The 21,937-nt window shown below is 41.4% G+C and overlaps 3 protein-coding genes across 6 annotated transcripts; 1 reads left to right on the top strand and 2 right to left on the bottom strand.

Moving 5' to 3' along the window:
• Window positions 1-1,183: 1,183 nt before the first annotated feature.
• rhno1 (RAD9-HUS1-RAD1 interacting nuclear orphan 1) lies at window positions 1,184-3,537 on the bottom strand. 2 transcript variants are annotated; one of them, XM_012879009.3, is made up of 3 exons: window positions 3,352-3,537; window positions 2,943-3,130; window positions 1,184-2,473 (listed from the first exon to the last, which is right to left on the bottom strand). In XM_012879009.3, exons 2-3 carry the CDS (start codon window positions 3,105-3,107, stop codon window positions 1,763-1,765), a joined length of 876 nt encoding a protein of 291 aa, XP_012734463.2. In that variant the 5' UTR covers window positions 3,108-3,130; window positions 3,352-3,537; the 3' UTR covers window positions 1,184-1,762. The 2 variants fall into 2 exon arrangements, with proteins under 2 accessions (XP_012734463.2, XP_012734461.2); XM_012879007.3 differs by having other exon boundaries at window positions 3,368-3,537.
• A 31-nt stretch (window positions 3,538-3,568) lies between these two features.
• foxm1 (forkhead box M1) lies at window positions 3,569-11,359 on the top strand. Of its 3 annotated transcripts, XM_021324747.2 has the most exons (10): window positions 3,569-3,727; window positions 4,106-4,192; window positions 4,299-4,774; window positions 4,877-5,016; window positions 7,443-7,634; window positions 7,717-7,845; window positions 8,050-8,109; window positions 8,433-8,481; window positions 8,589-8,761; window positions 10,018-11,359. In XM_021324747.2, the coding sequence occupies exons 3-10, from the start codon at window positions 4,324-4,326 to the stop codon at window positions 10,789-10,791; spliced, it is 1,968 nt and encodes a 655-aa protein (XP_021180422.2). In that variant the 5' UTR covers window positions 3,569-3,727; window positions 4,106-4,192; window positions 4,299-4,323; the 3' UTR covers window positions 10,792-11,359. The 3 variants fall into 3 exon arrangements, with proteins under 3 accessions (XP_021180422.2, XP_021180423.2, XP_012734458.2); XM_012879004.3 differs by lacking the exon at window positions 4,106-4,192 and having other exon boundaries at window positions 3,570-3,727; XM_021324748.2 differs by lacking the exons at window positions 4,106-4,192; window positions 8,050-8,109.
• Window positions 11,360-12,138: 779 nt separating this feature from the next.
• si:ch73-352p4.8 (cystine/glutamate transporter) lies at window positions 12,139-20,639 on the bottom strand. The gene is made up of 12 exons (XM_012878976.3): window positions 20,345-20,639; window positions 17,590-17,716; window positions 17,386-17,501; window positions 17,159-17,284; window positions 16,980-17,079; window positions 16,541-16,585; window positions 16,317-16,440; window positions 16,115-16,218; window positions 15,943-16,039; window positions 13,791-13,940; window positions 13,540-13,717; window positions 12,139-12,925 (listed from the first exon to the last, which is right to left on the bottom strand). The coding sequence occupies exons 1-12, from the start codon at window positions 20,568-20,570 to the stop codon at window positions 12,861-12,863; spliced, it is 1,458 nt and encodes a 485-aa protein (XP_012734430.2). The 5' UTR covers window positions 20,571-20,639; the 3' UTR covers window positions 12,139-12,860.
• Window positions 20,640-21,937: the final 1,298 nt, after the last annotated feature.

The raw sequence follows: 21,937 nt of genomic DNA, 5'->3' as shown, positions 1-21,937 counted from the left end.
ACGACTTTCCGGAAAGGCGGAGCGTCACGCCCACGGTTTCTTATTTTTATTTTATTCTAAAATATTCGGTAGACACAAGTCGAACGTAAGTCACGAACACAAATAAATAAATAAAAATAAAATACATAAAATCTGGAAGACGATAGTTATGAGTTGTTGGAGGAAAAAAAAAAGGTGGAGTTTAAAATCAAGACTTTGCTTCTGAAATTGTTACAAAATCCTCAGACCACGGGCCTGTATATTTTATCTAGAATAACCAAAGAGATAAGAATTGAACAGTAAGATACGCTGCCTAAATCTAAAAAACAATTTCAATAGAAACTTTTTTTTTTCAACTTACACCCCTTTATGTTTTGTTTTGCAACGTATCCTTAACTTATTAAACAGTTAAGGATATGATGGACTCTGCACCACACTTGCATAACTGCACATCCACACATTTGCACATATGCTTCAGAATGCTGGACTGCTGAAGCTACTAAACTTCACTCTGAAATGCTGAAGCCACATATAGAATATTGCTTATAGTGTTACATTGTTTTTCATCTCAATTGTTTACATAAATCGCTGCTGCATCTTTATCCTGAAAAATAGTGCAATCTACTGTGATTTTTAGAGATTCTTTTCAAGCTGTATGCAAACGAAATTTCGTTCTGTACGCACTTTGTGCATACAAAATGACAATTAAGATATCTATCTTAACTGTTTAATAAGTTAAACAGTTAACTGTTTAATAAGTTTTATTAAACAGTTTTATGAGTCACTGCACTTTCAGTAAGTCTCAAGCCATGTCTTGCCACTGGGATCTTTGCTCATCCCTCAAGGCGAAACTGCTCCAGCTCCTTCATGTTGGATTTTTGCTTGTGAATAAGGAACAATCTTCCAAGTCTAACCACAGATTCTAAACTGGATTGGGGTCCGGACTTTTACTAGGCCAGGGGTATGCAGCTGGTTGCTCCGGACCCACAAGTGGCTCTTAATATTATTAACTAAAACGATGAAGAACCAACTTTAAATGTAGATATAAGACACAGGTTACAGCAGTTTTAACATGGGATATTAGCATTTAATTCCCACCACAGAATTGTACTAAATGTACCGGTATATATCTTAGATCAATATTTCTGGTCATTTGGTTGGAAATTATGTGATTTATTATTTATAAAAACAATTTTATATAATTTTCCACAAATATCAACATCCCATTAGAAAAAGTGTCCATCCTCGTTTTCCTTTTATTATTTTAAAACCTAATTATTCTTTTAATGACATAAAAATGACAAAGGTTCTTTAAAATGCCAACAAGTTTCCCACAGTAGATATTTATCAAAAGATGCAAGCTGTCTTTTTCAAAAGTTCATGTGACATTTGCAGCTCTAACAGTTTCGATTTTTCTCATTTCACTTTAAAAACATTTCAATTGAAGCATTTAAAACACTGAAATCAAAAGTAAAAAGCCAAAGAGTCTGAAAACGTTTGCAAGGCACTGTAGACATAGTGGGCATACTATTGGTAAATCTGACAAGAACATTCAAAATTAGAATTATATGCCTTCAACAAGGTTTACCAGTGCAGTGCAATTTGAGTATTGCAGCAGTTAAAATACAGTATGTTTAATCTTGATTTACTACAGTGATAAACACCAGTAATCTATACAATACATCTAAGAGAACTTCTAAAGATCACAGAGTCCATTGTAAACAGCTTTAGAGTCACAACAAAGAATAATTTATTGGGTAACAAAAATTCATTTTTTGAAAATTCAGCAATGACTTAGTGTATCGGACTCAGAAAGGTGACCTCTTTCTTTCAGTATCATCATCAAACCCTTTCTTCTCCTCCACGTCACCTTCACCCCATAATCCCTCTCCGGCGTATCAGCAACCAAGGTGTCAGGGGGGCTGCTACATGGTGGCTGATTGAACAGTAAAAGTTCAGGGGGAGGGGAGAAGCAGTTCATTTTTGGAGTGTCCACGTCGGGTGGTAAGCAAACGCTGTTCACCTCTGTGGTTATCAACTTGGTGGAGGCAGGTGTCGAGGCTCCCTCTGCTGGAACATTGCATCTAATGGTGGCTTCTTTAGGCTGAGCTCCAGGTTGATCGAGGCGTGTGATGTCGGAGGCAGCGCCCTCAGAAAGTGTTCCACCGTTCCCTTCTCTAACTTTGGCCAGCTGCCTTTTTGGAGCGTCTGAGTAACCCCCAATCGATACAGTCCTTTTGCTGCGGCAGACGGATTCCCGAGCTTGATTTTTGACTTTTGATCCTGCACCCTTTGTTGTGCTTGTGCTCCTTGATTGTTGTTGAGAATTGTTCTTTAACCCAATGTGGAATGACAATGAGGGATACTTGCAGGTGCTGTTTTTTCTGGACAACTGACTACATCGGTCAACTAGGCTTGTGGCAGTCTGGCATCTTCTCCTCCCTCGTCTTTTTGGAGGTGCAGCAGCAGCTGAGCAGTCAAACTGTGGGTTTACCTGAAATATTAAAAGCATTGTGAGTCAAATGAAAGACGCAACTAGAGTTGCAGTCATTTTAAACAACTGTATTGCTTTTCCACACTCAATTAGCACAGCCCAGGATTCCAACACAAATTTCCAATCAAAATTCCTGATTGAAACTGTCAAAGTACCACACTTTTTCCTACCTCTGCAAGCTGTGTCAGAACCCAGACAGCTCTCCCTTTGACTTATAATAGCTATTTAATTAAGCAATTATGCACAACCTCTATTTTGTAAACTCCATGATCAACCTAACAAATGAAATTCGTTGTGACATTATTAAAATGGTTTAACTGCTAAGTCTGCAGAGGAAGAATAGGATTTTAGTGAGAAGAATACAGACCAAAGTGGTTGACTTTGGCGTGGATGCATTATTTCTTCTTTTTTTTTTCACCACAATGAGAGCATCTTCTAAAAAGGCAACAGAGCAAACAATCTAACTTACCCATGCGTTGAGATCTGAGCTGTTATGCGTTTGTGTCTCTGAGAAAAAATCCTTGGGATTGACAGCAGCTCGCACTTCAGGCACATTTCGAAGTCTGGCTCCACCCGCAGGCCGCTCGACGAATTGCAGCGCCGGCTTATCCGCCTTTGTGGCTTTGCGGGGCATTAATAAAAGTCATTCCTGAACATCTGTAGGCAGATAAGTCACTGGACGTAAGTCTGAGTAAAGTTCTTTAAGGAAATACCTAGCTGTTAATGATTTAAAATATTAATCGAGGAGTGTACATTTGAATGGTTTCATTTCAAGCGCTGTATTCGGCTCATCTACTATTTAACGGTACCATTGTTCTTAGTGTGAGATATTATTGGCATAACCAACATATTAAAAAGTATATAATAGTATATTATACAATTTAAGTGTCCTACTCTCTTGTTGTCTTGTTGGGGTACTGTTGTATTTCCCGGTTTTCCTCGTTTTCTTCCTCTGGTTCGACTAGCCTACCGACCTGCGGGCTCATTACTGCCACCTAGTGACAGTTTGCCATCGCTTCTTATTGGTCTGTCTTCACCACGTGACCGCAGTGACGGAAAGAGGCAGCGCCCACAGCGCCAAAATTCAAAAACGTCGCTGAATCGAGCAGATGATATGTAAATAACACTTCACGACACGGTTTTGTAACAGTTATAGAGGATTAATGACGGGAAAAAGACGATGAGCGCATTGTTTGAACTTCGACTCGGGGCCCGGCCAAGTGGAATCGCCTGAAACTTTGCAGTAATATGAAGGTTTGGTTTCGTTTATTAAAATGACGCATTTAACGCGATGCTACAACGAGTTAGGCTAATCGGCGCTTTGTACGTCAGGGTGGTCCTCCGGATATTTAATTGTACGCGTTCAACAGCTTAGTAACGAACAGTAGCTTTAAATAAATTCCAGTCAAACGTTAAAAAGGCGTGAAATGAAGAAAACGGCTGTTCTAGAAGGCGCCGGTCGCTAAGCAAACAAGGGCAAAAACAACCGAGCAGTTACTGAGCGACTGAGGCGATATAGCGACAAAGAGGGCTTGGATTTTTCTTCGTTTATTGAAGTAACTGTGGCATGCATTGTTATTTATTAGGGCGTTATTATCCGTGTTTTGCTAATGGCGTACGGTCATTATCCAGCCTGAGCTAACTCCACCTGCCCAGCTAGCGGCGACGTTTCCAGTTTTCTTCCGGTGGCGTTAGACGTTGATCTAACGGTGATTTTAGGTAGGAGGTTGAAATTGTACAATGAAAGTCTTTCTTTCCAGCCTTTATAACACTTTTTCTGTCATTAAAATAATATATCTAAAATAATTTATATGTCTTTGTACAGCAAGGGAGATTTCATTGATCTGAACATGAGACGGAGCCCAAGGAGACCCCTGATCCTGAAAAGAAGAAAACTGCCGTTTCAGCAAAATGAACCAACTCAAGCTGACAAGCTCACCCAGCCCTGTCCCCCAGGCCCAGGGGAGCCACCTAAACCAGCAGCCAGCCAGTGCTTTCCTCACAGTATCCCCATCATGGATCACCCTTCCATGTCTGACACTCAGGTGGTTGTCATCCCCAAAGAGGCAGACCTACAACGGATCATCGGCATGCTCACTGCAAAGGGCAAAGAGAGTGGCGTCCAAGGCCCCAACAAGTTCATCCTTCTCAGTGAGAGTGGCAGCAGGGGTAACGGGTCTTTGTGTCAGGCTGCTGTCAAAGAGGAGTCATCTTCTGCGGAGAGGGCAGCCGAACAGCCAGTGAAATCACAGACTGTCCATGTTTTGCCAGATGCTAAACCTCTCACCGGGATTCAGACGCGTATGTATGACTTGAGATCTACAGTTTCACTTACATCAATAACTTTTTTTATTTATTTTACATTTCTCATTTTTTTGTTTCCCATCTTTACTGTGAACATAGATTCAGGTTGCAGTCCTCTGGATGACAGCCTCACCAACATCCAGTGGCTGGGCAAAATGAACACAAGTGCCTTGGAGCCACATCTTGCAAATCAGATTGCTGACACGAAGAAAAGGCCTCAAGAACCCCAGAATGTACAGGTCAGTCTTGTTCCCTCTTTATGATGTACTTTTGTACTGTTGACCTGCTGCTGCAGTGTCAGAGGAATTGTTAGGAAACCTAGACGTAAAAGGACGCAAGTCAAACGCTGCAAAACATGCATTTTGATGAAGTTGTTTTTAACTTGCTAAAGTTTTCAGGTACGTTAACTATATGTTATTAAGTCAAACAGGTCTTTAAAGTAATAATAAACATACTTATCTTAAAAAAGATCTCAAAAAGTTTTAGAATTTTCAGAAACTTGCAAAAGCAAGAGTCAAGCTCACAGATCTAGCCAAATTTATTGTCAACATTTTTATTTATATGTTTAAAAAATTATGTGAGAACTCTGGAAATTGAAGTTTTGAAAAGTATTAAGTTATTTTGTACAGTTGTGTGTTTAGGTTTTACATTTTTGTCTTACTGAAAATATACAGAGATATGTTCGTATATCTCTGTATATGAACTCTGAAAAGTAGCTCAGGGAGGTAACACCTCTTTGGGATTTCCTATCTGCCAAACAGTAAAAACATTTTTTTATTTTTTTTATAGATTGAGTTAAATAAATGAGAGGAGCTTTGTACAGATGCTACATAAGCATAACGTGTGAAAAAGCAGCTAAAGTCCAGTAAAACAAACTTTCAGACAGTCTGGAGTATTTAACAAGAACACTTTAAAAGATAACTGGAAAGGCATGTTACTTGAGAGGAAAAGAGAGTAACGAGGCCTCCTCCAGCCTTATGCACAGAACCTTATACTGTCAAATTAAATAGATTAGAATATGTGACTTGATGAGGTTCGTTTGTCAGCTTAAAAGTACCTTATGAAAAATAACAGCCTTAATACAAATATGAAATGTACTTTTCATTAAGCCCACGTTTCTGTCTTAAATATGTTTTTCTTTTATTGGTCTGATGTAATATTCTAATCTTAAATGTTATATTATGCTGTATACAAACATTAAACACAATTAACAGAAATAAAGGCTTAAAAGCATAATTCTTTGTTATTTATAAATAAAGAGTTACTGAAATAAACGATCTTTTCAGTGATGTTTTATTTTCAAACCAACCTTCTTTATAACTCACTTTAAACAACCAGCACAGGACCAAAGGGCTGTCCAGTTAAATAAATTGAAAAAGAAACATAAGACATAAATCAAAGCAATACAAAACGGCACAGAAACCATTTAAAAACAGCTAATGCAAAAATAACCTAAAACCGACAAAGTGTCAAATGCCAGTATAAAAAGATGGGTTTTCAGGAGAGATTTAAAAACAGGCAGAAAAGACCCCTGCCTAATTTCCAGGGGCGGATTGTTCCACAGTTTGGGAGCTGCTGCGGCAAAAGCACAAAGTCCTCTAAATTTATGCTCAGACTCAGGTACAGTTAGGAGCAGCAGACCTAGGTGAGTAGGCCCTGGTAGGCCCTGGAGAGCATCAAAAGGAAAAAATATTTAACAACTAACAGAGGTTTTGCTTTAATATTTAACAACTAACTTAATCTGATTGTGGAATTTAAGATCAGGGTCCAAATTGATCCCCAGCTTGGTGAAAACCAGCTGACTTTACTGGGCCTAGGAATCTAAAAACACATTGGGGGCCTCAGTGGGGTTACCAAAACCCATCACTTTGGTATTTGTCTCATTTAATTGATTGAATATGACTATATGTGATTGAGAAACACATTCATTGTGATATGAGCCCTGTTTAAAAATCTGCCATAAAGCGTTGAGAAGAGAGAAAAAAATCGGCAACCAATTTACCTCCTGATGAAGTGTACAAAGGTTGATCCTTTTTAAAATTTACTATACAGAAATAAACTTTTACAAAAGGAACATCCTGCACAGAGGACCATTTTGAACTTTGGATTTGGACCTTATTATTTATTAGGAAAACAAAGTTTATTTTCCAATGCTTTCTTTCTGGGGGTTTTCACACACTGCAAAAAGGGAACTGAAATATATTTTTCCTTGATTTGAGCAGCTAAATAAGACTATTTGCCAATGGAGTAAAATTTCTGCACTTAAAATAAGATCAATTTATCTCCATCATCTTATTTCAACTGCAGGATATCCAATTATCTTATTTTAGGGGTAAAAATACTCATTCCGTTGGGAAATAGTCTTATGTAGCTGCTCAAATCAAAGAAAAATATACTAATTTCAAGAAAATTTTACTTACTTTGAGTTCCCTTTTTGCGGTGCATGGCCCACCCAATATGGATTCCTACGGATATTAAAACCTGGCTATAAAAGGGAAATGTTTTTGTGTTAATGTTAACAATATGATTTAAAAAATGGACTCAAACCTGGATGTTTGAACCCGTGAATATTCAATTTTAAAGAGCAGCTGATTGCTACTCTGCTGATTTTTGGTGCTTTATCTAGGAGCGGTTGTCTTTCATTCTCTTCATGCATGTGTTTCAGGCCCACGGCACCCATCCCGACCCAGAAGGTGCCCCTCAGCCCGCGATAGAGAGGCCACCGTACTCCTACACAGCCATGATCCAGTTTGCCATCAACAGCAGGAAGAACAGGGGGATGACGCTGAAAGAAATCTACACATGGATCGAGGACCACTTCCCGTATTACAGAGAAGTGGCCAAACCGGGATGGAAGGTGGTTCAGGAAAATAACCGGTAGCTGGAATCTCTTGAGGAACAGCGAGTGATTTCATTGTTTTTTTTTTGCTCCTCTGCAGAATTCAATCCGCCACAATCTCTCTCTGCATGACATGTTCATCCGCGAGCGCTCGCCGGATGGCAAAACCTCCTTCTGGACCATCCGGCCAGACATCAACCGATGCCTGACGCTCGATCAGGTCTACAGGGTGAGAGTCACTGTTTTTTTTTTTTCCAAGAATGTCCCAAAAATGCGTGGAAGTTTTGTTTCTCAGTTTTGTATAACATGTCTAAAACTGTTACCGCCTTCCACCGCATATTTCCTTCCTCATCATCATCATCATCATCATCGTCTCCTCCGTTGTGTCAATGCAGCTGCTGTGTTATCTGTTGAGTCTCTGCTCTTTCTGTAGCCTTGTTGCGATCCGGGGACCCTTTCTTCTCCTGTGCCAATGCTCTCGTGCCCCCACCAAGTAAGAGCGATCCGCCTTTTTGTTCCGGTGTTTCCACCCCACAGCCAGGCAGCAGAGGGCTAAACAGGACGGGACAGTCAGCAGCTTAATGTTCTCCTGATTACTGACGTCTGCTTTTCGGTTCAAAGTGTAGCCGAGGCGGCAGGTCGCCCTCGGAGCTCGCATTTTGTCAAACATTTGTGTATTTCGTTGTGTCGGACCAAAGCGGAGTGTTCGGCGCTCCTTCGTTTTATAGTAGGGACAATCAGGGAAGCGAGCAGGCCGAGGCTTTATTACCTGACAGCTGAAAGTGATCCTCTGTTCTCTGTCTCTTCTTCCGACAGCAAGAGAAGAAGAATATAGTTGCTGCGCGAAAAGCACCGGCTTCCTCTGGTTGGTCTAACACAACTACACAGGAATGTCTGACGTCTGGTTGTATGTTTGTTTGTTTTTTATTTATTTGTGGTTGTCTTTTTTTTTTTTTCTTCCGTTGTTCTCAGAGAGGAGGATGAAACCGCTTCTCCCCCGTACAGATTCTTACTTGGTTCCCATCCAGCTCCCCATTGCCTCCCCTGCGTACCTGCCACCCTTGGCCGCCTCCTACGGCCCCGCTGCCTCCAAGCACAAGCAAAATGTTTCACGGGCGACCAAGAGAGTCCGCATAGCTCCCAAGGTACGAGCAAGACTGGTTAGAAACGCCGTACATTAGCTGGAAATGTTAGTTTCATTTCAGTATTAACCTTCACTTCTTCCTGCTTTTGTTCCTCCCTTTTGTCTTACCTTCCTTTCTTTTATTGCATCCTTCTTTCCTTGTTTCCTTTACATCCTTTAGCCCAGTGTTGTATAGTAATGAAGTAAAAATACTTCACTACTGTACTTAAGTATATTTTGGAGTACTTTATACTTTTCTCGAGTATAAATTTTTTTGATTACTTTTACTTTTACTTCACTATATTTCTGAACTTAATTGCATACTTTTACTCCGATACATTTTCAATGTTTGGTTTAGTTACTAAAGAGAGAGAGTGACTCACGCACGCAAGTGTTTTGACCCCACCTACTGATTGACTGCGACAAAGTTGGGACTTGCCTGGGCTTGTTCACCACCAACAGGATAAGAAGCTGGTTCAGTGGTAAAGCAGGTTGAATTAACCTTGTGGTATAGGTAAAGCATCTAATAGCATAGAGTCCTAATTTTCTTAACTAAATGATAACCTGCAGGTGTATCTATTAGCAGGTTTACCACTTCCTGTAGGTTAACTAGACCTGGTTTATCACTTAACCATGTTCTTAGTATACACCCCCTGGTCTAAATTTTGCATGCACTTGGTTGTGTACAATTTTAAAGTGCACAGCACTGACCTTACTTGAAGAAGGAAAACTGAAAGCTTACAAAATGGTTGTATTTTCTGTCTAAGTTTCTCCTGCACTTGGTTGTTCATATTATTTTAAGGGAATATGACTTTCAAAGTTTACCAAAATCTAAAAAATGTCATTCAAACTGCATTTGCTTTGTTTTACTTTTTACTTATACTTTTCATTACATTACTTGAGTACATCTTTTTTTACAGTAATTTTCATACTTAAGTACAAGACATTTCAGATACTTTAAGACTTTTACTCAAGTAACATTTCAGTCAGTGACTTGGACTTTTACCAAAGTCATATTTTGGAGAGGTACTTATACTTTTACTTGACTCCGAGATTTCAGTACTTTATACAACACTGCTTTAGCCCTACCTTCTTTCCTTCCTCGTTTCTTTCCTTTTTCCCTACATATGTCCTTCCCTCTTTATGTCTTTCTTGCTTCCTGTCTAGTTTTTCCTTGTTCCAAATGTCAAGTCGAGTATAGAACCTGTAGGCAGCCTGGTTCTGTCTTGTTTTCCACGTGAACACCGGTCAGATTTTCACTGTAACGTCGTCCGACAGGTGACGGAGAGCAGCGCCCCGGCCGTGGCTCCGCCCCCCCAGAAGGAGCCGAAGGTGGAGCCCGCCAGCGTTCCCGTAAAACGCGAGGCACGCAGGCCTCCGCCGAAGAGACAGTCCAGCGGCTCCCGCCGCAAGCAGAGTCTGGTGAACTCCCTGCAGGACGAGCCCATCCTGCTCTGCCCCGACACCAGCTTCTTCGACTCCGGCGTGGCGTCCGACGCGTCCGCCTTCCAGGACGCGAGAGACGCCGACGTCACGGAGCCGCAGCACGGCGGCAGCCCCGAGCGGGAACTCTACTTCAAGACCCCGGTAAAAAGCCACAGCCACCTGAGCTCCTCCACCCCGAGCAAGCCTCCGCCCGACGTCGCACTCGAGCCCTGGAAAGAGACCCCCGCTGGAAAAGACGCCCAGAGCGTCCTGGACTTCAGTCCCATCCGCACGCCAGGCGGGCCGGCGGTCACGCCCCGGCAGGACTACACCACCTTCAGCTTCAGCAGCACTCCCTTCAAAGAGCTGCCTCTGTTCAGCTCTCCCCGGGAGCTGCTCGGCACCGGCGCCAGGGGGCAGCCGTCGGACTCGCCCACCGAGCCGCTGCAGGCCGGAGCCGCCGGCGCCTCGCCGTCCAACCGCTCCGTCGCCGAGGGCCTCATCCTGGACACCATGAACGACAGCCTGAGCAAGATACTGGTGGACATCAGCTTCTCCGCCCTGGACGACGAAGACCTGGGGATCGCCAACATCAGCCTGTCCGAGTTTCTGGGTCAGTTCATGTAGGCCGGCGGCTAAAAGATGAACACTAAAGCACACCGGACCGACTCGGCAAAGCGGAGGAAACTGCGCCTCTGGTCCGTTTCTGAGGGAGGACTCGTTGGACTAACCGCTGCGTGGATCATGTGTGAAATCCACCAGTTCACTCTTTGTCGTGTTTCCTAGTTTGTTTTTGTTTTTTATACCATGGCGGAGGTGTGCGGCCAAACTCCAAATGTTTGTGTTTAGTTTAGTTCTGTCTGACTGTAATTTATTAATCTTCCTCCAGTATAAATAAAATAGTATCTAGCAGATCCCAGCTTCACACGAGGCTAGTAAATGGAAAGTTTAAAAGCGCTTTAAGTGGCAAACAGCCTCATTCATCCTCCATCATATTTGCCTGATTGTTGACATGGCTGCACCTGCTTTGTACCCCTTTTTTTAATGCCGATTCTTCCTGCCTTACTGCTTAAATATATATATTTGATCAATGAGAGCTGTGTTTCAGTTTCAGCAGGCGGGTCACATTAACAGCATTATTCACCTGTATAGATCTGTGTGGCTGCGACTTATAAACTCTCCATAAGCGTCACTTAAAAGAAGAGTGAAGAGTGAAGAGAAATATTTAAGTGTATATGTATGTTGATTTGCACATTCTAATATATGATTTACAGCTCCAGCTGTATAACCGATCCGCCGATCACTTGGCAGGCCTTATCGTTATATAAAGAAAGAGTTTTACAAGTAGCACTAACAGCGACGGGATTGTCTGGGGGGGGGGACGCCAAACTGTTGGCGTCGCTGGTTTTCCCAAATCTTCACTGTAATTACTGTTTGTTTCATCGACTTGTATTTTACAGGTTTACGTTCGCGTCTCTTGGGGAAGAATATAAAGAAGATCTTGTATTTGTATCCAGTAAGAAGGATTTTATTTTATTTTTTTGTCCTGAAGCGAAAACGGAGGAAGACATCAGAGGAGGCGGCGTCTTCGAAGGACAGACTCTACCGGGGTTCTTGTTAGACCTACAGCAATTAGTTCTATTAAAAATATTGCATGTTTCTCGCTGGGAAGGTCGAAGAAAAAAGAAAATGTGTGTTTTTAATTGAAAACTGCTTTCGACGTGCCGATTCTTACCTGTTGCGCCAGACGTTCAGACGTACCACTAAATAATGTGTTCTTGTGAAAACGCGTCCTGGAGTTGTCCTAACACTTTAATTTATGTCCAACTCAGTGCTATAAATCCATCTCTGTACGTGAAGCAAGTCTGATTCCTATAGTGGGCACAATAAATGTCTTAGATCCTTATAAAATGTAATATTTTCCATTTGTTTCTTTGCTGTAACTTTGCACTCTTCACAAAATGACACTTGCAGTCTGTTGTACATGGGAGGCTTTATTTTAAATGAAACCGACACTTTAACATACTCCTTATCATATGGTGTAGAAATATAAAAAAAATTGCCTTGAGCAAAGTCTTAAAAAAACATTTTTTATAACATATTCCAATGTCAGCACAGGTTTTGGTCTGGGACCTCTTCCACGGATGCCGTTTTTGCCTGCAGTCCCTTTTTTATTCTTATTTTTTATTGTTATAACATGAATACTGACTTACATGTTTTTGCCACCTTAGTGGTAATTCCTCCCACTGGAGTTCCCAACTCAGAAATGGCGTGTAAACCCAGATGAGGTGACAATGGCTTTGTTCCTCGCCTGTTCTTAAATCTCTTGATCTGGGCACGACTTCTCGCTTTTTAAAGATCTTTTAAGCTGCTCCGTGTTGTTTTACAGGCTGTATTTAGTCGACTTCTTGTTTCTACGGGCTTGGCAGTCATCAGACATGAAATCCAGGGTCGACACGTGAAATTTGTAACCTGAAAATATATATATATCTTTTTTTTTCAATACTTTAGCAATTCGCCGTGATGTTTGGACTGAAAACAAATATTCTCCAAGAGAAGATCTTGCTAAAACAGCAAACAAACACATATCTCTTTCAGATATTTAAAAACAAAAAGTATATTAACAATTCTTTCATCTAGTTAATTGAAACTTTAAGGAGTGAAGACTGTGGAGAACTAAACGTCTTTGGCGGTCTTCAGTATGTCTGGACCTCCTGTTGAGCCACTTCCAGCAGGATCTGCAGCCTCTTGCTGCAACAGTCTGAGAAAAACCAGAGACATGCAAGGGTCAGACCTTTCATACTGAACTCTGACATACTGCATACTTTGCTTTAGGGCTGGACAATAATTCAATAACGATATATATCGATCAATGATAGAAAAAAAGGGTCAATAAAAAGCTCAATAGAACAGTTTTCCTTCCTTTTGTGTTCTAGCCTATCATGTTGATTAATATTGCAGTCATTACACCCAATCACAAACGCAGACCCAGGAATGTGCCATCACAAAGCTCCGCCCCCTTTTAAAGAGTTCAAAGAGCAAGTGTTCCTTTTTCTTTTTAAAAAACTTGCAGTTTTGGTAAAAAGTTGGTGGAATAAAGGGATGAGTTTGAATTCAGTGTTTGTGTGTTCTGTATCTAAAATAGGTCGCTAAGCAACAGCATAAAATGGCCAGGGCCAAACTTAAAATATATATTTTTAATTTGTTGATAATTATCAATATCGATCATCCTGATTTCTGTTTTATCAATACGCATTTTCTTTCTATATCGTCCAGCCCTACTTTGCTTCCAAGCTCAAGCGAAACCTCCAACAACTTTTATTTCACGCATTTTCAAAGTGGAGTCAGGATGATGGGAAACGTGGCGTGACTTACTGAAAACGTGCCTTAACCTACGGGGCACCCGAAAGCGATAGACGGTCACATAGTAAACCGGCACTCCTGTTAGCGTGAGGCCGCAGCTCCGTCCCGTGTTCCAGGGGTCCGAGTAAAGCGACAGGCCAACGATGAAGAAGCAAACCACCGTGAAGGTGACTGCAATGGCCAGAGGGACCTGTAGGTGGGTGAAGAGGCGGGAGGGTTGAAGGTGGGGGGAAAAAAGCTTTGAGAGTCAGGAAATCACTAACCTTGAAGGGCCTCGGGTGGTGGGGGAAGCGGTACCGATGGACGAGCATGCCCAAGGTTGCCAGGGCGATGAAGAACCAGCGAGAGAAAGAGGCGAAGTTGATGAGCTGGTAGATTTCCCCGGTGATTAACATCACCACCACCAACGGGTACTGGAGACACACAATACGGCTTTGTTCACACGCTGGCTCTACGCCGCAGCCACAGCACGAAGGATTCCTGAGCGTTTCTTCTCTGTTGGCAGGTTTTTTACACATCTCATGTGAGCAAAGGTTCCCTTTTATCAATAAATATGAGTTTAGTGAAGGAGAAGATTCAAATTCCCTTTCTTAGTCTGAAACAGCAGCTCAAGGAAGCAATACCCCCAAATCAATGAGCTCAACATACATTGATTTTCCTACGTTAGTTTGGTTTGAACTTACGCTTCCATAAATAATAGATATTTTAAGGCATTTTTTACATACTTCTACCAATGGTCACTACTATTACTAAATTTTTTTGTGCACACAGCCTTGCTGAAACCAGCTAAAGCCAAACCAGAACACAAGACCTTCCCCAAAAGATTGTGGATTAAGTTCTGCTTTTTTTCACACCTATGTTTTGTTAGCAGGGACCTAACCTCTTTGTCTGCAGACATTTTTTTTTGTTAAACGTATTAAGTAATAAATGAGAATCTGTCTATATAAATACGAACCTACTTAAATGTAAATGGAGACTGAAGACAGTGCGTTAAAGGAAATTAAGCACATATAAACTCTAAGACGTGTTGATTAGGAATCAGTCACCAGCCATCAGAAAGGTAATGGTTATGGTTCCTAAAGTTTGCAGCCAAGTCTCAAATACTGTCAAAAACCTCCTTTTCTGCAGCTCTTTCTGTTCTCTCTTCTTTTTTTTTTTGTAGACCCCTTCCAGTTTGACTGTCCCTTTTGTAGCTCAGGACAAGGTTTTAGAATGGTTTAGGTTCATGTCCGAGGAATGGGAACACTAAAGTCGTCTTTTTGGAGAACGTAGATCAGAGGTCTTGTGAAGGGAGGTTGATGAAAAGGTCTGTAAAGCTGGACGTGGCGTTGTTTGACTCCACAGGAGGACAAGGCCGCCAATCCAAGGCAGGTACAGAGCATCCAGAGTTTTAACTATGCTATCCAGGGAGTGCAGACGGTGCACACCAAGCATGCATGTTAATGACATTATGAAAATCAGACACGGACATAAAAGTGGTATAATCTGTCCTTCTTTGGGCACAAAAAAGGAAAACAGCTCTCTTTATTTAAGGGAAAAGACACCCCCCCCACCACCACCCTTTTGTTCTTTTTTGTTTTAGAAGATGCAGAGGGTCAGGATTAGAATGATAAATATATCGCAAATCAGGGCTACTTACGTATTTGGAAAAAGCTTTAGAACAGGAGAAAGTTTTTTTTTTTTTTTTTTTTTTGCAAACCACATTTAAAATCACACTATTTAGAGCAAAGCGCTCAAGCAAGTGAAAATACTTATATCACCTAAAACGATGTAATGATAAAGTAGATGACATGTAAATTAAAATAAATTGCAATAAAAAAACAAAGTTATAAGGAAAAGACACATCAGAAATTCAGCTGTGGAATAGTTATGATTTTTAGTTAGTTGATTTGAAAAACTGGTTTATAATCCAGTGTTCCAAAGCAGTCTAAAATATATATATATAAGTAATCTAGTTTCCAGGTCTATAAATATGGAAAAGGACATGTCTTACAGATAAATACTTGTATTTTCAGACTTTATTCTTTATCTCACTGTCTAATATCTGCAGGTTTTCTTCTTTGGGTTTCATATTTAAAGCCTGCCCACTGCAGAAATTAAGTATCTGTCATAAATCTATTGTGAAAATCAGTATTTGTATTTCCAAATGGACATAAAGGACTTAGAACTTTTATTATTTTAGTCATGAAAAATGTTTGCAGCTCCACAAATCTCACATTGTGTCCAAGCCGGCTTATAATGATCAATAAATAGATTTTTTTTCTTTTAAAAAGGCTTATTCTAATAGCTAGACTTTAAAAAATTACAACTCTTAATTAAATATGAATCTGATTATAAACAACTGTTGTTATACATCATCTGTCATGGGCGAAGAGCTTGTTTTTGCTTGATTCGTGTTCTCTGGGAAGTATTTACCAGGAAGAGTACAGCAGGCAGAGGTGTGCGTCGTCGGATGTGAATCATGGAAAAGATGGGTGGCCAGTGGCCTTCTCTGGCACCCACGAACAGCATCCTGCAACCAGAAAACTCAAATGATCGTGATGCACAGAGAAAACTGAGAACAGCCACCGATTTTCCCTCAAAATACCTGGGTGACCCGAAGAAGCCGCCATTAAGAGCTCCGAGGCAAGACAAAGCGACAAGGATCGGAATGACCGAGGCTACCCCTTGAAGAGCGCGGTTTGCAAACGTCTGCAAAAAAAACAGAAACAAAAAACCTTCAGATCAGACCTACTCCCTTTACGTTCCTCCTTTGTGAAATGTTTTGTTCTTCCCAAGTCGCCACTGACCACAGCCACAGCATCAGACAGCAGCAGCTCGGCGGGTGTCATCATGGTGTAGTACGCCACATTTACAAGCACGTAAAAGACGGTCACTGTCACCATGGAGCATATTATGGCCAGAGGGATGTTTCTGAAAGCAGACGATTCACACAGAACGACAGAAGCAAGCCCTTAACTTCATCTGGTTCAGACAAATTGACACTTTTTAAAGCAAAGGACACACAAAATACCTGTTTGGGTTTATCACTTCTTCTGTGACAAAGTTCAGATAGAACCTGAGAGAATAAGAAGGAACCGAGACACGGGTAAGTGCACAAAATACACACAAAAAAAGAGAAAAATTAATAATATCAGCATCTTCTTCACGTTTTGTCAAAACCAAAAACTGCAATGTGTTTTATTGGGACGACAAAGTAGTGCATAATTGTGAAATATTTCATAATTTCTGTAACAATAAAAAAGAAATTGCATTCTGAAAATTATTGACTCTGGTCAGCTGGATACAAATGTGTGCCACACTTTTCAAATTGTCAACTGCAAGAGTTCTCAAACACACAACTCCTTTTACTTCCATTTCACAGCTATGTGCTACTTTGTGTTCGTCCAAGACACACATTGACATTTGAGTTTATCGCTTTCCTAAAGGTGTAGTTAATGTTGCTTGCTTACCATCCGCCGTACGCGTATAAACCATTATAGAAGGCCAGAGGCAACCTGTCCAGGGTTATGGAGTCCAACTCAAATCCGTTCTGGAAATTCTCTGTCTTTCCTGCAAAGAAAGCCAGATTGTGACGATGCTGTCAGGAGCTCAGTCTGTTCCTTGAGGAATACCGCTCACATCTTCATACCTTTGGCCAGTGCAATGACCCCGGGAATAATTATGAGGACCAGCGCAAACATCTTGATAAAGGTCAAGGTGACCTGAATGCGGGAGGCCATGGTTACGCTCCAACAGTTAACTGCCACAACAAATGCTGCAGAGACAAAAATCACAAATCACACTTCTACCGCATGGAATAATATGGCTCTGTATATAAACTAGACAAAAAGCAGGCGTGGGAAACCACTCACTCACTCAATCCGAGGATACTGACGAGTTTGATCAGTGCCATAGGAGCAGGACAAGGGGAAAAGAAAGGTTCAACAACATAGCGTCCAAAAGCTAGGGAGACATAGGACGCCACAGCTGGTCTGAAAAAAAAAGAAAACGGCACTCTGTAAAGGTTTCTAATATTCTTATATTTCTTGAGTCCGACAAAAGAAGAAAAAAATCTTCTACCTTATGAATAAGAACTCAACCCAGAGTCTCAAGAATGCAGGTAGCGGCCCCAGTGTCTCCAGCAGATAAGTATAGTGACCCCCGGATTTGGTGAAAGTGGTTCCTAGTTCAGCATAACATAAGGCCCCTGAGAAAAAAAAAAAGGATGAGGAAGACGGAAGTTTAACCGTAGTTCAATCAAATCTTGATTGAGATGTAATTTTTCTTGAAATTTCTACCTTAAGTTTTAAGGTATAAATTTGTTGCAGTTTGCTTCCCTGCGTTTTTTTGACAACTTTTGTCACTGAAGATGCGAACCACAGGTAAATTCACGTGTTTCAAAAATGTAGATACTCTGTCAAATCCAGACAAAATGACAGACAAGAAAGTCTGACATGGGATAGTTTTATATCTCCATTCATAAAATGGAAAGCTATTTACATTGTTAAAAGCTGGATAGGTACGGCTTTCAGACTAACTTACTAGGAGCAGCGCTGTTGCAAATAAGAGTTTCCATGAAATATATTAGATTTCAATACATTAGAATATATGTTATTGAAAAGTTAATTTATGTCAGTAACTCAATTCACCGAATAAAACACATTATATGGGCAAATTACAGACAGACTGGTATTTTTAAACTTTATTTAAGTTAATTATGATGTTTTTTTTATCTTACAGCCAACAAAAGCACAATAGTTATAATTAGAACATTGTAATCCATTGAACATGACTGTATATGACATTGGGCTGCAGAATAAATCATCCAAATTCTGTAAGCACCAGTGTGCAGATGCAACGTGCAGACGTTTTAATGACCTTTGAACATTCCACATTTTATGTCATGACAAACCACAATCTGTATTGGCATTTCATGGGCTGGATCAACCAAAAGAAACACATACATGTAAAGAGAAACGAAAATATACATTGTTTTTAACACTTTTTACAAATAAAAATCCTAATATTGTAGCCGGCATTTGTATTCATCTTTATTTACTCTGATACTTTTCTGGGTCCTGCTGTTTGAGTGACCCTAGCCGGTCCAGGTTGGAAAAAAACACATTTGCAACGTCATCATTGTGAGTAGTCGTTCTCCTCACGGCTTTGTGCTCAGTCCATTGTTGTTTGCGTTGGTAATATAAAACTTTGCATTACCAACGGAAACGAAAGTGGAAACGAGCCACTCTCCCCAACGGCATCCTCAGGACTTTCTACAGAGTTGCGGTGGAGAGCGTTCTCACACGCCGCCTCAACATGGTACTCCAGCTGCAGTGTTTCAGACAAAAAAAGAAGCCCTGCAGAGGATAATAAGGAGAGCTGAGGGGGTTATCTGTCCAAGAACATTTCCAGGACTGCTGCAGGAGCAGGGCGCTAAACATCGTCAGGAATTAATCACACCCACTCTGTGAACTCGATGAACTGCTGGCATCAGGCAAACGTTTCAGCAGCAGAAAAGGCAGAACCACCCGACTGATAAACAGACTCCTCCACAAGCCGTTCCAGTGTTTAATTGCTGATTAGAAATACAAACCACTGCACCTTAGTCTGGTATTAGTCCCATATTTAAATTATTTAATATCTTACAGCTACTTTATCTGGCATGTTACTGCTCAGGCTGCTGCTAGGATCACTTTAAATGATGCTGTAACTGACAATCTTGTGCAGTTTGGACCTAAGTGGTGTGTGTGTGTGTGTGTGTGTGTGTGTGTGTGTGTGTGTGTGTGTGTGTGTGTGTGTGTGTGTGTGTGTGTGTGTGTGTGGAGGGGGGGAGGATACATCTGTAGATGTGGGTGTTTATTAACTTATCTTTTCAAACTTGATTGCCAAGTGTATATTCTAAGTTGCTTGATGGGACCCTGGGGAAACGTTCTTTAATTTTTTCTGCACTGCTGTTGAGTGCACAGCCAGATGACAGTGAATTAAAGTTTCATTTGATATAACATTTAGTGAAACCAATTGCTTTTAGAAAGCTACAAGAGGTCTGGTTGGCAAATCTGCCACATGCCATCCAGGATACGCCTCAAACGTGCGGAAGACGATGCTCTGGTTGGATGAGAACAAACTTTTATTTTTTTTTTAACTAAATGCAAACTGGTGTTTGTGGAGTGAAAGTATCACAGCGTATCACTCTGAACACACCGTCCTCAGGGTAATACAAGGTGGTGGCAGCGTCATGCAGTGGGAATGCTTTTCCTCTGCAGTTAAAGGGAACGCGGTCAGCGTCCATGAGAGTGGGAATGTCCTGACAGTGACAAAATGCGAGAAGGTTGAAGGAATATGAAAACTTTAGCAAGGCACTGTATACCAGGATGGGTGCTGACTCGTAAACAGTGGCGGCAGTACCCGTGGTTTCTGAACAAAACATATAATTTCTATTGCTTAAATCTAAAAACAGATTTTTATTCAACTTAATGCTAATCCGTTTAACTGTTGGTCTGAGAGGTCCGACATATTTCAGTGCGCTAATTGCTCTTGTCTTCCTAACTCTCCTGATGCTGAGCCTTAACGAGCCGTTTTCAATATGGATTGTTTTTCTCTGCAAGATTTTTGCATCTGTCAAAACTATTAAAGAGTTTGCTTACAAATTTGAAAATATGGTTCAGGATTTTTCTAAACAGATTCATTAGATCTTACTTAGCATGCAAAGACAAACAGTTTTGTAAGAAAATCCTGCTGTGCACCTTCACTCTCGTGCAAGATTTGCCATACAGGTTCATTATTATAGCTGTAGAAGAAACAGGGGAAAAAAAACAAAAAAACAACATGGTCTTACCAAACAAGGACAGGACGCCACACAGTGCCCACACCAGCAGAGACAGCCCCACACTGCCACTGTTCATCAACACTCCCTTCGGAGCGATAAAGATCCCACTGCCAACCACTGTCCCGATGATGAAGGACACAGCAGGCAGCAGGCCGATCTCCCTCCGAAGGCGCACCGCCTCCTCCTCCTCCGTCTGCCCGTTATCTTGCTCTTTCTTTATCGGTGTCCTCTCCATTTTCTTGTGTGTGTGTGCCTGTAGGTCACCGAGCAAAAACTGTAGTGGGAGAATCCCACACAGGCCAGAGCTTGTCCCACTCCCATGCCCCCCCACCCCCTTGTTCTAGCAAACAGTTCTCCCCTCATTGGTTCTTTGCTCACCCGCCCAGCATGCAGGGAACAAACCCAACACTCTTCCAAGCTTCAGAGCAGTCTAACCGGTCGACACCTTCCTGTATTGTGACGTTTGTATGGGTGCATACGCCCTCACGTGTGTGTAACAGCTTGACGGAGGGTTTTTCGGGGCTCTGAGAAGAAAAGGTCAGCGTGGCGGAGAGGCAGCTGCACGGACGGCAGGAGAGCCGGTTCTTGCAGCGTTCACTCAGTGGGACTTTTTCATCTTGCCCCCTCAAAGAGGGGTTTGTAGTTCAAGTGTGTTAAAGCTGAGTTCATTCAGGGCACTTTTCCTGACAAAGGCCAAAAACATAGCCCAGAATGTGCGCCGAGGCCTCAGTACAGCTCAGCAGAGAGAGAGAGAGAGAGAGAAGACAGAAGCCACTCGATTAGCTTGTTTTCGCCTCTTTCCACTTGAGTGAACACTGTATGGATGTCAGCTTCACTTAATCAAGACGAGTCCCGCTTGTTAACATTCCTGCACAGTATGGACCTGGAGGTCCCTTTCCTCGGACAGAACACGACGTCTGTGGATATTTGAGCAAGAAAGCAAGAAAGCAACAAGGGCGAAAAGGACGATAAAGTGTCACCGTGTGAATAATATTCTTGTCACTTTATTTAATGCATTGATATTAAAAACATAGCTTATGCTGACAAAATCAAACTTCCATCTTTTATTTCAATTCGTATACATTTCCAAGTAGTTAAGGTCTGGTTGCTGTTCGTCCTTCCGTAGTCTCTTGATGCCCTCAGTGGCATTTGTTCCAATTCTCCACATTCCCTCGACCTTGTTTTGCCTTCAATTCCCTGTGTCTCAGTTGGTTCATCTCCCTGCATTTTGTAATTGTAAAACCTTTAGACGACACAACACAGAATTTATATTTATTTCAATTTCTTTTCAAAGTGCTCTAAAATGAGAATCCCAGAGGATTTAGTAAGTTATTGCCGTTTAATGGGTGTTTTGTGCCACTAGGAAACGGTCTCCACCGACAGTCAAATCACTGTTACTCTCGGTTTGACCAGCAGGTGGAGCTAAAGTCTCATCTAAGAAATGTGACCATGTTCAAAAATGGATGTATTTCTGATTTACCTATAAAATGCATCTTCTGTTACTAGCTGACTGGAATGTATCGCAGCACATCCCTGTTTTGCTCAGGGCTTCATTTCCCTGATGTGTGTCTGCAGCAGTGGGTCGATAAAAGGCGTCGCTCC

The sequence above is a fragment of the Fundulus heteroclitus genome, chromosome 17, assembly GCF_011125445.2.
Source record: "Fundulus heteroclitus isolate FHET01 chromosome 17, MU-UCD_Fhet_4.1, whole genome shotgun sequence".
NCBI lineage: Eukaryota > Metazoa > Chordata > Actinopteri > Cyprinodontiformes > Fundulidae > Fundulus > Fundulus heteroclitus.
This window is presented reverse-complemented; position numbering and strand designations above follow the sequence as displayed.

Excerpts from the sequence above, each read along its gene's own strand:
- si:ch73-352p4.8 (XM_012878976.3), bottom strand. The coding sequence starts at position 20,570 with ATGGAGAGGACACCGATAAAGAAAGAGCAAGATAACGGGCAGACGGAG. Across the intron at positions 16,219-16,316 it reads TGTCTGATGCTGTGGCTGTG|ACGTTTGCAAACCGCGCTCT; the intron begins GTCAGTGGCGAC and ends TTTTTTTTGCAG. Across the intron at positions 12,926-13,539 it reads TAGGTTAAGGCACGTTTTCA|ACTGTTGCAGCAAGAGGCTG; the intron begins GTAAGTCACGCC and ends GGTTTTTCTCAG.
- foxm1 (XM_021324747.2), top strand. The coding sequence starts at position 4,324 with ATGAGACGGAGCCCAAGGAGACCCCTGATCCTGAAAAGAAGAAAACTG. Across the intron at positions 7,635-7,716 it reads TGGCCAAACCGGGATGGAAG|AATTCAATCCGCCACAATCT; the intron begins GTGGTTCAGGAA and ends GCTCCTCTGCAG. Across the intron at positions 8,762-10,017 it reads GAGTCCGCATAGCTCCCAAG|GTGACGGAGAGCAGCGCCCC; the intron begins GTACGAGCAAGA and ends GTCGTCCGACAG.
- rhno1 (XM_012879009.3), bottom strand. The coding sequence starts at position 3,107 with ATGCCCCGCAAAGCCACAAAGGCGGATAAGCCGGCGCTGCAATTCGTC. Across the intron at positions 2,474-2,942 it reads GCTCAGATCTCAACGCATGG|GTAAACCCACAGTTTGACTG; the intron begins GTAAGTTAGATT and ends TTAATATTTCAG.